At 41.2% G+C, this 17,049-nt stretch overlaps 2 protein-coding genes across 4 annotated transcripts in view; both read right to left on the bottom strand.

The window, feature by feature from the left end:
• capn1 (calpain 1) overlaps positions 1-3,902 on the bottom strand; it is a 68,984-nt gene extending 65,082 nt beyond the window's left edge. Inside the window, exon 1 of one of the 2 annotated variants that reach the window (XM_060906272.1) lies at positions 3,767-3,902. The gene's annotated coding sequence lies outside the window, so the exon portion shown is untranslated. The remainder of the gene's footprint in view (positions 1-3,766) is intronic. The other variant, XM_060906353.1, reaches the window with a different exon arrangement.
• Positions 3,903-6,187: 2,285 nt separating this feature from the next.
• LOC132871474 (butyrophilin subfamily 1 member A1-like) overlaps positions 6,188-17,049 on the bottom strand; it is a 68,070-nt gene continuing 57,208 nt past the window's right edge. For both annotated transcript variants that reach the window (XM_060905691.1, XM_060905780.1), the window contains 3 exons: positions 15,615-15,641; positions 13,799-13,825; positions 6,188-7,027 (listed from right to left, as the gene is read on the bottom strand). In XM_060905691.1, coding sequence (XP_060761674.1) covers positions 6,489-7,027; positions 13,799-13,825; positions 15,615-15,641 — 593 coding nt within the window. In that variant the 3' untranslated portion in view covers positions 6,188-6,488. The remainder of the gene's footprint in view (positions 7,028-13,798; positions 13,826-15,614; positions 15,642-17,049) is intronic.

Genomic DNA, 17,049 nt, shown 5'->3' with positions numbered 1-17,049 from the left:
TTCTAGTGTTTTTTTAAGTTGTATGCTGTACATTCTGCCACAGAAAAAGAACAGTTTATATAAACTAGACTGCGTTTCTGCAGAGAAAATGCAAAGTGTGCTTGCTGAGCTGTAGCAGAGCAGTTACCAACATGCTAACAGTTAACATGTGAACATGTTAATGCTAACATGCTAATAGATAACATGCCAACAGCTAGCATTCTAACATGCTATTTGTTAAAATTCTAACACGTTAAGGCTAATATGCTGACAGCCATCATGCTAACAGCTAACAGGCTAACATGCTAATGTCTAGTATGTTAACTTTTAACATGCTAACACACTGAGGGTGACATGCGAACAGCTAACATGCTAACAGTTAGCATGCTAACATGCTCAGGCGAACTTGCTAACAGCAAACACGCGAACTCTGCATGCTACCATGCTAATGGTGAACATGCTAACAACTCGCGAGCAAACAGCAAGCATGATATCGTAATGGGTAACATGCTAACAGCTAGCATGGTAATACGTGAATGCTGATATGCTAATTCCTATGGTGTGTGCGCGCGTGTAAGTATTCCTAATAAAGTGGCCATTGAGTTGAAGTTGATTTGCTGTCAAAGTCTCAAATGAGCAGATCCTTGCCAAATGCATCATCACCTATGGGGGAAGGGAAGAATGACTCAGTCAAGCTTCCATTGATTAGCGGCAAAATGGAGAAAAAAATGGATGGATGAAAGGCAAGACAAAGACGAGTGCGGGTCAGAACCGATATCATGTGTGTGATGGGTGATTTGGCCTGAGGTGCCGTATGAAGTTTGGTGGATGTGTGGTGAAATGTTACTGAGCAAAACTCCATTCATTTGAATGGGGCCAAAAATCAATGGAAGCCTATGGAGGTAAAAAGAGATGCATGAAAACCAAGGAAAAAACGAGTGCAGGTCTCAGATGAGGGGATGGATCTGTGTGGGGACTTGGCCTGAGGCATCAAGTGAAGTTTATTGAAGTTTGATCACTTGGTTAAGAGCAATTCCAGCGTTATGGACGTGACACTTGAACTCAAAATGGCAACAAATGACCCAGTGCATGTTTTATTGTCCCCCAGTATTTAAACAGCTGTTGCATATTTTAAGGCTGTACCATACTGGAGAAGTGATAGAACAAGAACAATTCCCATAGTACATCTAGGGCATGCCAGAAAATGCCAATAAAAGATGCGTTATGGATGTGACAGAAAAAGTATCACTTTTCTTGGGTGACTGTACATTTTTATCAAACTCTGTGAAATTGTAAACCTAATGTCGAAATGAAGATATCCATTTGATAGAGGGGTCCAAGGTGAATATTAAAAAATCTTCGTTTAAAATATTTTGTATTTCATGCAGAGTTTCGGAAGGAAAAGTCAGCGTTATGGATGTGACGAAATTCCGTTATGGATGCGACGCGTCTGAAATAGACATGGCATATGTTTAGAAAATCAGCAATTTAACCACCATAACCCTTTGAAAAACTCTCTAAATATCAGCTAAAACTATCAAAGTTCTTAAATAATATTTAGGATGGCTATTGTTTTGCTGTTTTGTGGATTTTTGCATACATTTCTGTGGCTTGTGGCAATAATATAGAATTGTACATGATCAAAGTTGATTTTAGCTTGGGTTTTACATTATAAGAAAGAAAGACTGACATAATAAGGCGAAGGGAACAATTCTTGTGACAAATTGGTTCAACTTATTTACATCTGTAAAATACAGGCCTAGGTGATATCTCTGGGAGTGGTTTTGATGTATTACATGTTGCTTTATTTTTGCATAGTGAGGTTGACATTTACATGGAATTGCCCTTAAAAAAATTGATGGAGAGTGAAAGTTTTTCTCCTGAAACACCATTCATTTTCAATGGGGCCAAAAATCAATGCAAGCCTATGTAGGAAAAAGGGATGAGCAAAAAGAAAGGAAAAATATGAGTGCGGGTCAGAACCGATTGCATGTATGTGTCGGGGGAGTTGGCCTGAAGTATCATATGAGGTTTGGTGCATCTGCGATGGAGCATGTCCGAGTAGGACGATTCGATTCATGAGCCCTATTCATTCTCTATGGGAAAAAAAAACAAAAGAAAAATGACAAGAACAAGAGAACGGGCACGTTGATCCAAAAGCTGTATACAAGCACACTACACCACTTCGGGCCAGACGTCTCAGAGTTGGAACGGTGTCTATCTCGAATGCCCTAGGACAGGGGTGTCAAACCTGATCCATAAAGGGCCTTGTGGCTGCAGGTTTTCATTCCAGCCATGCAGCAGCACACCTGACTTGGCTCATTCAATCAACTGAACTGTCTTCACACAGTCAAATACTTGCAGCCACACCCACCCTTGATTAAAGGGTGTGTGTGTCAGTTGATTGAATAAGCCAAATCAGGGTGCTGCTGCATGGCTGGAATGAAAACCTGCAGCCACACGGCCCTTTATGGATCAGGTTTGACACCCCTGCCCTAGGAGGTGTAGTGGATCCAAAAAACGTGTCGGAATAAGGCAGAATAAATAAACTTAAGAACAACAATAGCACATAGCAGCCGTGCTTGAGCAAGCACACTAATTACTGAAAGCCTAAATATTGCCATGGCATTCATATCCAAGATGACATTCATGTCACTGTATATAAACTTCTGACCACAACTGTATCTCATCGGTTCAGCATCCATGTCTCTAGTCAAAATTGCAAAACAAAACGGCCTTAAACCATCAACTGTTAAACCATTATGTCATAAAAATCTTATCACTACTCAGTGAAGTTAGTTGTCTATCCAGACTTTAGTAAGCCAGGAATTTCATGTAGCTGAACGTTTACAAACTTTAGTTGAATACCCCTGCTCTCGAGCATTAAAAAAAATAATCCAAGGTGGCGGCCTCAGTGTATGAATCTGCCATTAAAGAGGCACCCATGCTCTCGGCATCGTGCTCATACACAATGTTTCCCATGCCAGATCTGTTAGAAGCATCTAATCAGACTGAGAAGCATATTTAAAAAAATAATAATAAAAAATGTAACGTGTGTTGTGATAACTTGATCTATAGCATGTCACATCAAAGCTGAGCAGCTGTCTGTGTGCAAATGTATGGAACACACACACACACACTAGTATTACTGATGAAACCCCACACTTCCTGTTGAGGTGGTGAGACAAACAAGTGAAATGTGTTCAAAAATGATCACTAGATGTTCTCTAAGATCATACGGTGATACCAGAACACAGTAATTAAGGGTGACTGTGTGAATAATGAGACATTACTGCAACACTGGCATGGCTGAGGGTTCTTGTTTAAAAGGCAGTCAGCCGTGTTCAGTAGAGATAAGAAATGCAACTGGGCTTGTGTCAAGTTCACTGTGCCCACTTCCTTAGCAGTATCCCCCTGATAAACCCAATCAGGGACTGTTCATCAAGCTGAGCACAGAAACCTCATGTAGATGTTTTTTTTTTTTTAGACAAACTGTCCTGCAAATCATCTCAGCTGCTACAAGACAAGTGACTGAAATTACATTTTATTATCCTGACTAAAAGGGCATGTTGTCAAAACATCAGAAAATTGTCCATGCATGAAAGAGGAAGGGAATTCCTCAGGTTACACAGCTGCATAAAAAGTGGCAACATGTAAACTACAGGGTCACTAACTTCGAGTCAACACTGGATAGAAAAATAAATAAACAAATAAATACACAAACAACAACAACACGGCTTGCAACTCAGGACGTTTTAAAAGCAGATACCCAAACAAAACAACTCACCCAAACCTCTCTGTTGCACTTCTCCGAACAAATGTGTGACTAATAAAGAGTTTTATGTTTTATCCATCCGGACTCACAGAGATTTCCACTCAAACTCTGCTGTCAGAACCACCCCAACTCTGTGCGCATGCGCAGTCAAATCAGTCCAACATGGTCGAATACAGTCCTACTATACTCAGTTGTATTATATACATACTGTTTTGAAATACATATTCGTATGAAAGCACTCTGAATGCGGGTTTTTTGTTTGTTTGTTTATTTGCAAGCATTAAGCCTAGTACATATTATTTAGTGTGCATATGCAGTAATAATGTAGTAGTGTCATCTTTTTCGTGAGGCTTAAAATAGTTTTTGCTTATATAACTCTATTTAGACTTAGAGATATTTTATGTACTTTTTTTTTCACTTCCATTGCTGGATTTGTTTAGATGAGGTGTCTATAGACAGCACAGAGCGGGGTTAGAACAGGCGTGCCTTCTCACAGCGATAGAAACTTTCCCGCGAGTATATACGGGGTTTTACGGTAACCATGAGACGCTCGTGGGTCTCTATGTAAACTATCTGGACGGCTCATAGGCTCGTCAGAGTGAAGCCATCTGGCCGCCATATTACCACGCACATCGGATCGGTCTGGTCATATCTCTACCCAGGAAGCTACACAAAGCAGGACATGTTGTTTATACACGTGTGAATGGTTGATTTTTATGGGAGTGTTTGTGTTTTAATCATAATGTACAGTATTCAATAAATTTTATCATCATGGATACATTCAGGGCACGGTGGTGGAGTGGTTAGCCTTGTCATCTCACAGCAAGAAGGTCCTGGGTTCGAGCCCAGCGGCTGGCGAGGGCCTTTCTGTGTGGAGTTTGCATGTTCTGCATGGGTTTCCTCCGAGCGCTCCAGTTTCCCCCACAGTCCAAAGACATGCAGGTTAGGCTAATTGGTGGCTCTAAATTGACCGTAGGTGTTAATGTGAGTGTGAATGGTTGTTTGTCTCTGTGTCAGCCCTGCGATGACCTGGCGACTTGTCCAGGGTGTACCCCACCTCTCGCCCATAGTCAGCTGGAGTAGGCTCCAGCTTGCCTGCGACCCTGTAGGACAGAATAAGCGGCTACAGATAATGGATGGATGGAGATAAAGTCAGGAAAATTACTGCAGATTATGATTATGATTATTATTATACCAAATAGAAAATACATCAACAATACATGCACAACAGAGAAGTAACAAAAGTAACGTCATTTCCTGTTTGCCCGGAGGCTGTGAAACCTCATATACTGTTCCAGATCAGCAATTTAAAAAAAAAAAAAACACTTTTAAATTTATATAAATTTATTAGAAAATATAAATTTAAACATTAAAACATTTTTCCATAAATTTCAAGAAAACCTAAATAAAATCAGGCAATATCTATTTGTAACAATATCAAACACAAATAAGATCAATATAACAATTCAATAGTATAAAAAGCCAATGTGTATTAAAGAGAATGAGGTGCGAGATATTAGTGTGAGCTCTGAGGAATAATCTATAAGTTATTGAACTCTATCAGGATCGATTCATGTGTGATGAGAATGAAGGGAAAATGGAAAAACTGAAATAATGTGAGTGGTAAGATGGCGGCCAGATGGCTTCACTTGTCTCTCCAGTGGGGAATGGGCTCTGAGCCCTCCAGAGTTTTACGGATCAGTGGGGCGTGCTCTGTGTTGGAACCTGGTGCTTACCGTAAACCCCCGTGTGTGTGTGCAGTTTTACCGCGGTTGATAAAAGAACAAACTTCTATAAATGTGACATTTTCACAAAGTTGCAGTTTAACATTTAGCGCATAAAGTATCCTAAATTTAAAAACTAGTAATATGGCAAAAACGAAACTTACCGATGAATCAACACATTTGAACAAACTCTCTGAAAAACCGACTCAGTTCATTGAAACGCGACTCAACAGCGCCGCCTTCTGGTGATACACATTAATAACACACAGATAGGAAACCTCATTTTCAGACCTGTGAGAGAACACGTGATCTCAAACGGAACACAAATAATATCTTAATTTTTAACTTTTCATTAGAAGTGAAGCACTTAAAGAAATAAAGTTTAACCTCACACTAGAGAATATCTTCGGTAAGGCATTGGGACATATATCTGGCCAACTAATAACATATTTAAAAGAAACAGGTTTAATAGACAAAATTTAGCTTCAAAAACGAGCTTCAGCGCGAAAACTCAACAAAACCGGTCTGAAATGCTAATGTTAGTGCCATAAGTGTTCACAAACACATTTATTCATTTATTTATTTATGTAAAGAAGAGAATGCAGTGTGTGTTTGTAAATAAAAGCTGAAGTTGATGGTGTCTGTGTGTGATGAAGTGTGAAGGAGAAACACAGTGGTGTTGGGTTTTATCTACACAGACATCAGCAGCTGAACTTCATCCATTTTATTGATCAGATTCAATTCTGCAGTAAATCTCAGTGTGAACTGTAAATCAGCTTTATTCAGATTTGATTCGGAACGACAAATTTCCACAATCATAATGTGTAAAAAACAGACTGTAGGATTCAAATGATTTATTGATGAGAAAACAAACCCCAGACATTAAAATAAACTGTACAGAACTTTAAAAGGGAAAATGTCTTTCTAACATTCACCAGAAAAAGTAAAACATTTCTTTTTATTCTGACCATTTAATAGATTAAATCTGTGAGGTGAAAATTCATTCAGGTTTAAAAGACAGGAGAGATGATCAGTGGGGCTGCGTTTATACCTTCATCATGATTACCAGTATCGAAGAACGGATAGAGTTTCTGAGTGAAAGACTGAGCAGTGAAAGAGTAGATATGAGATCTGGACTTCACATCATAAAAGGAGACCAGACCCTCCTCATAATCCACAAACACCCCCACCATCTCCACCTTCTCTCTCAGTGGGAGGGGGACACGGGGATCAGTATAAGCCTTATACTGATTCTCATCCCACATTCTCACAGTCCAGACTCCATCCTGAGGTTTCCATGGAATTATCTCGTTCCTGTTAATGTTCTCACTCATAACTCCTAATGCCCACTCAGTTTTCCCTCTGACCTGCACCTCATAATAAACTCTCCCTGAGGAGAAACTCTGCTTTCCCACAACGCAGGGATAATATTTAAACCTCTGTGGTGTATCAGGGAGATCCTGCCGCTCATCTCCACATGTCACTTGTTTTCCATCAGCAGACAGGATGAGTTCAGGATGAGCTGTATCAGGATCCAGAGTCACATCCACTGAGAGAAACACACAGTGTGTGATGTGAGTTTGCAGGTAAAAAAGATTAAATCATCATCCAGTGGATCAGATTCATTCGGATTTATGAGAGGATTTGTAGAAGATTAAATAATTCAACATTTTTAAATGATCTCTTGTAAAAAGAGAAAACTTGTCCACACTGTTCCAAATGTCTGTCGTTTTCACAGCATTTTTACTGAATAATGAACAAATGCTGACTGTCGAACCTGTAGACAGCATGTTGCTGTAGATGTGAAAAGCATCATGGTCTAAACTCTCTGCTGGGTGAATTCCACACTCAATAGATTTTTCCTGTGAAATACAACACCGTCATTTTGAGAGGGATTTTTTTAGACGGTTTGTACAGTTCACTGCTGCACATGCAGACATTTTTCTTGTCGTTTTTCACACCAACTCCATAAATAACTTGTCCATTTTTTTTCTCCTTGTCAAAACAGCCGAGTCAACAGATTTGTTGATTTTCGAAGGTAAATCTGCCATAATTTTCTGAATATTGTTGCTATTAACATCAGGTTTGAACTGCTATAGAGCTGAAAACATTCCCTTTTTAGAATTTACAATTTTACTGAACAGTAGATTTGTGAAAATCATTAAATGATGAAACCTAAAAAATATTGGTGAATAAGTAAGTTAATGAAATCTACTTATTTCTTTTACATCACCATTCACTAGTTACTGCTCACTGGTGGCACGGTGATGTAGTGGTTAGCATGGTCGCCTCACAGCAAGAAGGTTCTGGGCTCAAACCCAGCAGCTGGTGAGGGCCTTTCTGTGTGGAGTTTGCATGTTCTCCCTGTGTCCATGTGGGTTTCCTCCGGTTTCCCCCACAGTTTAAAGACATGTGGTTAGGTTAATATGGGACAGCCTTGGGCTGAGGTGCCCTTGAGCGAGGCACCTAACTTCCAACTGCTCCCCGGGCGCTGTTAGCGTGGCTGCCCACTGCTCTGGGTATGTACGTATGTGTGTGTGCTCATTGCTCATGTGTATTCACTGCTTCAGATGTGTGATGAATAAAGTTGTGCTTCTTTCTTTCTTTCTTTCTTTCTTTCAGATTCACTGGGTAAGTCCTTTATCTTTCAAATGAATATGTACATGTATTTACAGTATATGGTCATGTGACCTTACTAATGAAGTGTTAATTTGTATTAAAACAATTCTATGATCAATAAAGTCAATAAAGAAGCAGCGTCAATATCTGCATATCTGTAATGTGTGTACAATGTGTTTAAATTATTTATTTAATCCCTATAATATGTCCTTTAATGTCCCTCCGCGCACATCATTTTAAATGTATAAAGTTATAAATGTGGTATTTTGGGATCATAATATTTCATTATTTTATTATGTTTCATGAAAGCTGCTGTTGTGGTCAAAAATATAATTTATTTTTGTTGGCTGTAATCATTCATGCAGAGAGAGATTCATATTTTTCCAGCTTGGTAAAGCAGCATGTTTAACATGTGATGTTTACTAATAACTTCTCTTATCGCCCACTGGCGGTCGCGACTCCTGATATTTATTTACTGTAGATCAGGATTTTAAAACATGAATCAGCCTCAGAGATGCGCAGAAACATCAGCAGTGATTCCATAATATCCATGCAAATTTAAGCTCCAAGATTCATGTCAGGGAAATAATATGGTTTTAGAAAGCGATGACCGACACAATTCTTTGTATATTTGAGAGGAAACATCAACTTCTTTGAGTGTTTGTGTCACTTGTTGATATTCCACGTGCGCCAGATCCACCATGTTTCTATTGCAGAGTCGATGTCGGCAGTGAGGAGACTCGAGCTAATAAACTCATGAGGTGCAGGTTCAGATCAGATTATTTGAGCTCACACCAATTTTTTTTAATAGACCATCTAAGCTTCTGTTTATGTAAAAATTGATGGATTTTACATTTATTGAGCCATTTTGTAATCAGAACTAAAGGTTTAATTGAACAGTTAAACCACTTACAGTGGGGCGATGGGCTTAATTTTTATCTGAAAATGCGGCTGAAGAGACGATCTATTAGTCTGTCAGTGTTTAAACCTCTTTGGGAAACTGAGCGAACCATCAGAAAACAACATGCTCTGTGAACAGGCTGTCAGCCACCGGGCCCACGGGCTGTACGAAGGCTGGAACAGCCTGGTTTAGTTCTTTAACTGATCAAATATGACATTAGTACACATAGAAACATCTGTAATGTTAAAGACTTGGTCTCTGCTTTCATACAAAATTAAAATAAATAATAAAACTTGTGTATAAAATGATTTGATGAAAAATCACTCTTATCAGTGCTGGTCAGCACTTGGGGCCCCTAATATAAGGTCAGCGAGTGACTCTAGTGATAAATATCTGGTAAGTTTTAACTTTTGGAAGAGAACATGTCACTCTAATGTCCATGATTGAGACAAACTGCAGGTTTTTTTTTTAAATTCTAGTTTAAAGGCGCTGACTGCAAAAGTCAACTGAATTTTTTAAAAATACTGTGCATGTCATGTCTCACAAGAACAATATCACGTGGATGAGATGTGATCATTTTGATGTGCTGAGCTTTTCTCCATTTTGGGACTGTTTTCCTACTTCTTGAGGTAAACAGTACGGCGCTACGGAAACAGCCAAACATGAGGAGCTTTAATACTCACTCCCATCCTCATGAAGTGCTTCAAGCAGCTAGTCATGCGGCATATGAAGTCTGCCCTCCCCCCCGCCCTGGACCCTTTCCAGTTTGCATATCAGTCCAACCGTTCGACTGATGACGCCATCTCCACTGCCCTCCACTCAGCCCTCACCCACCTGGAGACAAAAGACTCATATGTCAGAATGCTGTTCATAGACTTTAGCTCAGCATTCAACACAATCATTCCTCAGCAGCTCATTCATAAACTGGACCAGCTGGGACTCAACACCTCCCTGTGCAACTGGCTGCTGGACTTCCTGACGGGGAGACCACAGACTATACGGGTCAGCAGCAACTCCTCCAGCACCATCACATTGAACACAGGGGCCCCCCAAGGATGTGTGCTAAGCCCCTCCTCTTCACTCTGCTGACCCACGACTGCACACCAACATCCAGCTCCAACCTCTTCATTAAGTTTGCGGATGACACGACTGTGGTGGGTCTCATCAACAATGGCGATGAGACAATCTACAGGAGTGAGGTGAGCCACTTGGCCATGTGGTGCAAGGACAACAATCTCCGCCTGAACGTGGAGAAGATGAAGGAGATTGTTGTGGACTTCAGGAGAGCGCACACCCAGCATGCTCCACTATCTATCGACAGTGCTGCAGTGGAGAGGGTGAGCAGCACCAAGTTTCTGGGTGTGCACATCTCTGAAGACCTGTCCTGGAGCAACAACACCGCATCACTGGCCAAAAAAGCCCAACAGCGTCTGTACTTCCTCCGCAAACTGAGGAGAGCAAGAGCCCCGGCCCCCATCATGCACACTTTCTACAGAGGCACCATCGAGAACATCCTGACCAGCTGCATCACCATGTGGTACAGCGCCTGCACCGTGTCCTGCTGCAAGTCTCTGCAGCGCATCGTGAGAGCAGCTGAGAGGATCATTGGTGTCTCTCTCCCTTCTCTAATGGATATTTATAACTCCCGCCTCACCCGCAAAGCCATCAGGATTGCAGGTGACCCCACCCACCCATCTCACAGCCTCTTCAGGCTGCTGCCGTCGGGGAGGAGACTGCGGAGTCTAGGATTTTTTCTCATGCTGTTTTTGCATGGTATGAAACCCCAATCATGATGACAGGCTGATTTTGCATCTCATCTCATCTCATCTCATCTCATCTCATCTCATCTCATCTCATTATCTCTAGCCGCTTTATCCTTCTACAGGGTCGCAGGCAAGCTGGAGCCTATCCCAGCTGACTACAGGTGAAAGGCGGGGTACACCCTGGACAAGTCACCAGGTCATCACAGGGCTGACACAGACACATGCCCCTTTTCCACCAAAGCAGTTCCAGGGCTGGTTCGGGGCCAGTGCTTAGTTTGGAACCGGGTTTTCTGTTTCCACTGACAAAGAACTGGCTCTGGGGCCAGAAAAACCGTTTCCAGGCTAGCACCAACTCTCTGCTGGGCCAGAGGAAAGAACCGCTTATGTCAGCAGGGGGGCGGAGTTGTTAAGACCAACAACAATAACAAGACTGCGAAAGATTGCCATTTTTAAGCGACGAGAAGCAGCAGCTGTACAAACGCGAAGTCATCCTTTATTATTATTGTTGTTGTTGTTGCTGCTGCTTCTTCCGTGTTGTTTTTGCTTCGATATTCGTGCCAAGGTTTATGTAAACGTAGCGACATAACTGACGTATACAGCGACGTAACTGATGTATACAACGACGTAACGACGTAATGACGTGGCTTCCCTTAGCACCGCGAGCTATGGAAAAGCAAACTGGTTCTCAGCTGGCTCGCAAGTTGAATGAGTTGTGAACCAGCACCAGCACTGGCCCCGAACCAGCCCTGGAACTGATTTGGTGGAAAAGGGGTATCTGACGAGCCAATGAGCTCCAGATTTTATCCAGAGCTCAGTGATTAGGATATATTCACCCATTGGAGCTCAAAACTTGGGGGGCGTGTCACACTGTAGTCACATGACATGGTTGCCGCTGATTGGCTGCATGACCCTACAGCAAAGCATCTCCCTGACTACAGCACTGGGCTCATTACAGTTCACCCACAGACTCGCACTTTATTAGTCTGGCTAATGCGACAAAGCTCTACGAGCTATTGGTCTGGCCAAGATATTAAGCCCAACCGTTTCCCAAAGCCATGGTTGACCTGCCTCCCTGAAATGCCTCAGTTTGCTACTGGTCGAAGCCAGAAAAGGCTGTGACGAAGCTTAAACCAATCACATCACTCTTTCCTCTGACGTATGCGACGCAACGGGGCTAACTGGTAGATTAAACTCTTACTGAAGCCGGTCGGGAGCAAGGCAAAAACGTCCTTCCTTTCAATAAATACCTCCAGGGCTGCTCTTTGCTCCGTTTTCAATGAGAACTTCCCGTTGAATGCTTTCAATACAGCATCTATGCGTAATAGATGCAGAAGCGTGAATGAAGCGCTTCTGGCATAGATTCTGTAAACAATCTATGGCTTCCGGTCGCAGTTCTACTACGTCAGTGCCTTGAACACGCCTCTACCCAGGGCCGTTGGAGATGCTCAAAGTTGATTGGTTCCCAATTTTTCGGGAGCTTGGAAGAGCTGTAGATAGCTTGCCTGGCCAGACTAAGCTCGCAACAGGCCCTCGTGTTGCGTCACGCTTAGGATGAGCGGGCCCAGGCTAGCGCTTTATATCATTCTGTGTGTTTTTCTGTCCAACCGCTTGTGCTGCTGTTACACTCAGTTTAAAAATAAATCACAAATAATCCTCTTTAAAACATTTGTGTGACCCAGATAAGATGATGTGATGCTCAAAATGAAACCTTATATAGATTTTTTTAACCTTTGAAAGATGGGTGGGGCTTATCCCTGCTAGCCCATTGATCTGAGCCGCCCCTGCATTACTGTGGAATTGATTTATTTACAGAAAACTATCATCATGATATTGTGTTCATATAAATCTATGATAGAGATAAAGTGTGAAGCTGTAGTTCAGTATAATGGTGAGTTTAATCCTGTAGGATCAGACTTTACTTTCTCTTTCTTCTAACAGACTCCCAGTAAACTCCCAGTGTAGGTGATGGAAACCACAGCAACCCAATAACAATAACAACTATTGTTACTCCATGATTAATGAACTGTGGATTTAAATACAGGTTACACTGAAGTTTTCCAGACAAAAGTTTAAAAAATGTCAGAAATCACAAGGTTTAAAATTAATGTCTTTTTTCCCCTCAGCACTTTTTTTTCAAAACAAAATACATATATATTATTTACCAGCTGGGAGGTCCGTATGGTGAAATACCGTGACCAAGGTCTTGAAAGTACTGAGCGAGGCCCTCTGGGCCGAGGTCAGTATTCAAGGCCGAGGTCACGGTATTTCACCATACGGACCGACCTTAAGCTGGTAAATAATATATTTATTTTTTTCTTTACCAAATTCTAACAGAAAACGAGAGCGCCCGAAAGGGAAAACCGAGGCAAGCCGCCATTTTGAATCCTCATTCATGGCTGTAATGCAAATGGCTTTCTCCTCAGTATACAAGTGCACTTCCATGGCAGGAAAAAAACTACATTTTGCCGCCTATGTAGTCGCCTATTTATACAAATAGGAGTCATTCAGGATTCAGCCATGTTTTTACTCTGCGTTAGCAAGTTAGAGGTTTTTAGCTTTCTCCTAAAATGATTTCTTTTATTCTTTTATTAATAAAATTTCTTTTATTTCTTCTTCCTCAGGGTAGTAAAACTCGCTTTCGCTGTGAACACTGTCGTTATCGCTATCCATGCTGTAAAAGTAATGCTATTCTCCTGAGAAATGTGAAAATAAATGTTGACAAAAATTGCTACTCTGTTTTTTGTTGTTGTGAATGAGTCGCCAGAGGTCCGTAACCAGGGTCCATACCGTAGGATACGGACCCGCTCACCAGCCAATCAGAGTGCAGGATTTGGACCGCGAAAAAAAAATCATGTCTGTTATCTTCTATTTATTATTCCCACAAGGAATAATAAACATTCTGGTGTTGGTTGTGTAACAGCGCCTCCTACAGGACACACTCAGGTTACAGGCAAGGAGGAAAACTTCACACACACACACACACACACACAACAGTAGAGTCTGTGATTTAACTGTCCTGAAGATAAAAAGTTCTTACCTGCAAATAACTTCTTCTTTATAAACTCTGAAATACAAATCAATATTTTATATTAATTTATCCAAATACAATTAGATTCAACAAAAATAACAAATTAATTAATATGTGAATAATATTTACACTACAGACCAAAAGTACAAAACAATGTAAAATATTAAAAAGATCAAAAACAAGTTTATTGCCATCAGTAGATTTTCCCTAAAAATAGAGAATGTAAAGAAAGGAGAGAAATATAAATCTCATAATCTGTTCCTCTTACTAAATATATACAGTTCCCTCCATAATGTTTGGGGCAAAAGCTGAATTTTTATTTGCCCCTGAACTCCACAGTTTTAAATTTGTACACAAACAATTCACATGTGGTTAAAGTGCACATCCTCAGATTTTAATAAAGCAAATTTTTATTCATTATAGTTTGACCATGTAGAAATTACAGCACTTTTTATCCATACACACAAGGCACGTAATATTTGGGACACAGGGCTTCACAGGTGTTAGTGATTATCTCATCTCATTATCTCTAGCCGCTTTATCCTGTTCTACAGGGTCACAGGCAAGCTGGAGCCTATCCCAGCTGACTATGGGCGAGAGGCGGGGTACACCCTGGACAAGTCACCAGGTCATCACAGGGCTGACACATAGACACAGACAAACATTCACACTCACATTCACACCTACAGTCAATTTAGAGTCACCAGTTAACCTAACCTGCATGTCTTTGGACTGTGGGGGAAACCGGAGCACCTGGAGGAAACCCACGCGGACACGGGGAGAACATGCAAACTCTGCACAGAAAGGCCCTCGCCGGTCACGGGGCTCGAACCCGGACCTTCTTGCTGTGAGGCGACAGCACTAACCACTACACCACCATGCCGCCCTAATGATTATTCAGGTGTGTTTAATTGCTTCATTAGTGCCGTCACCTTTAGAGTTGTCTTTTACTGTTTGTCAGCACGAGGAACAGAGTTGTGCCAATGAAAGTCAAGGACACATTAAAAGGTCGAGAGATGAAAATAAAACAGTGAGAGACATTGATCAAACTTTAGGCTCACCAAAACCAACTGTTTGGAACGTTCTTAAGAAGAAAGAGAGAACGGATGAGCTTAGTAACCATAAAGGGTCTGGTAGGCCAAGGAAGAGCTCCACAGCTGATAACAGAAGAATTCTCACCATAATGAAGGAAAATCCCCATAAACCTGTCTGACAGATCAGAAACACTCTTCAGGAGGTAGGTGTAGATTTGTCAGTGAAAAGTGTCTGCAGAAGACGTCATGAACAGAAATACAGAGGCGACACTGCAAGATGCAAACCTCGAGTTTGCCACAGAAACAGGAGGGTCAGGATAGTTTAGTAAAAAGTGATTAAAGGAGCCTGCAGCATTCTGGAAAAAGGTCTTGTGGACAGATAAGAGCAAGATGAACTTGTATTAGAGTGATGGCAAGAGCAGAGTGTGGAGGTGAAAAGGGACTGTCCAAGATCCAAAGCACACCACCTCATCTGTTAAACATGGGCCTGTATGGCTGCCTCAGGTACTGGCTCACTCATCTTCACTGATGATGGAACTGCTGATGGCAGCAGCACAATGAATTCTGAGTGCCGTAATGTCCACATGGTAAAACTCAGGAGGATAAAAATACCCTTTATGAAAATCTGAGGATGTGCACTCTAACCGCATGACAATGGTTTGAGGACAAATTTAAAATTGTGGAATGCAGAGGCAAATAAAAACAATATGCTTTGTCCCAAATATTATGTATCTAATTTCTCTACTCACAATTTTTAACAAATTACTTTTCACAAAGTCAGATGTCCTTACCGTCTTCCACTCTCTGTCTCTGCAGCTCTAAAAAGAGAAAAAAAGTTCAAATTAGAGACGAGACATACCTGTAGGATCCTGTTTAATACACTGTTATTGCTTCCCATGGTGTTAGTTGTACGTGTTGAATAAAACCAGAGTCCACTTTACTTAACTTGATATTTCTACTTCATGATTATACATTTTATAGAGAGTAAAAATGTGGTGTTGAACACACGAATGTGTTCATAAGTATAATATTATTATACACTATATGAACAAAAGTATATGGACACCTGGCCATCACACCTCCTGTATATGAGCTTGTTGGACGTCCCATTCCAAAACCATGGGTGTTAATATGGAGTTGGAATTGCGCATAGTGATCTGAAGCTTGTGTGCAGCTGTTGGCCATGAAAACCTATTTCATGAAGCTCCTGATGCACATTTCTTGTGCTGATGTTGCTTCCAGAGGCAGTTTGGATCTCTGTAGTGAGTGATGCAGCAGAGGGTTTTTCTGCACTCTGTGCTTCAGCACTCAGCGGCCCTGCTCTGGGAGTTTGCGTGGACTGTCACTTTGTGGTCAAGCTGTTGTTGTTCCTCGATGCTTCACAATAATAGCACTAACCCTATGTTCACATTAGCGTGTCACAAGTCACTCGTAGTTTGTCTCTTGTGGGTGTGGAGCGAGCACTACTGTTGTCGCCGGTGGGTGTGTACCGTCCATTCAGCTCCAATGAGAAGGAGTCCTGAACAAAATGTCGCCTCCAGCACACAATTTACTCCAAGATATGATTTACTTGTCTTTAAAATATATTTTCAATTGAAACATTGTATTGAAGTGGAAAATTGAGGAAAATCTGGTTGTGTTCTACATTACAGAACATGCGTATTTGTATTAGCTATTAGCAACACACGCTAACTGGAATACCTAGTTATCTCGCCCCCTACTGGGATGGCAAAGTATTGTGATCACCCTGTCTGTGTGCGAGTCTGTGTGTGTGTGTATCTATTTGTCGCACCCCAGATTTTTGCTCATAACTCAGCAACGACTGGACGGATTGACATGAAATTTGTTGGGCTGATGTATCATGATCATAGGAACCCATTCAATTAATTATGTTGTGGTGTGAAGAAAAAAGAAGAGAAAGAAAAAGAAAGAGTATTACTGAGCAATACATTGTTTGGAAACATATATAGTTTCCGAACAATTCTGCTTTATGAGAAAAGAATGAACTACGATTTGTTTTGATCTGTTTAATAATACTAGTGCCGCACTGCCTGTGTTTAATGATGCCCTTGAAAATTGATAAAGCAATGTATTGCAACCCTACAAAAATTATATTCAACTGGAGAAATGGAAGAAACAAATTAAAAAAAATAGTGCATGAATATAATCTGAATGACCCCCTACTAGCCAAGAGGAAATCATCGTTATGCTGCGGGGGCGAGATCT

The sequence above is a fragment of the Neoarius graeffei genome, chromosome 1, assembly GCF_027579695.1.
Source record: "Neoarius graeffei isolate fNeoGra1 chromosome 1, fNeoGra1.pri, whole genome shotgun sequence".
Taxonomy (NCBI): domain Eukaryota; kingdom Metazoa; phylum Chordata; class Actinopteri; order Siluriformes; family Ariidae; genus Neoarius; species Neoarius graeffei.
The sequence above is the reverse complement of the archived record's forward strand: the minus strand, read 5'-3'. Positions and strand labels throughout refer to the sequence as shown.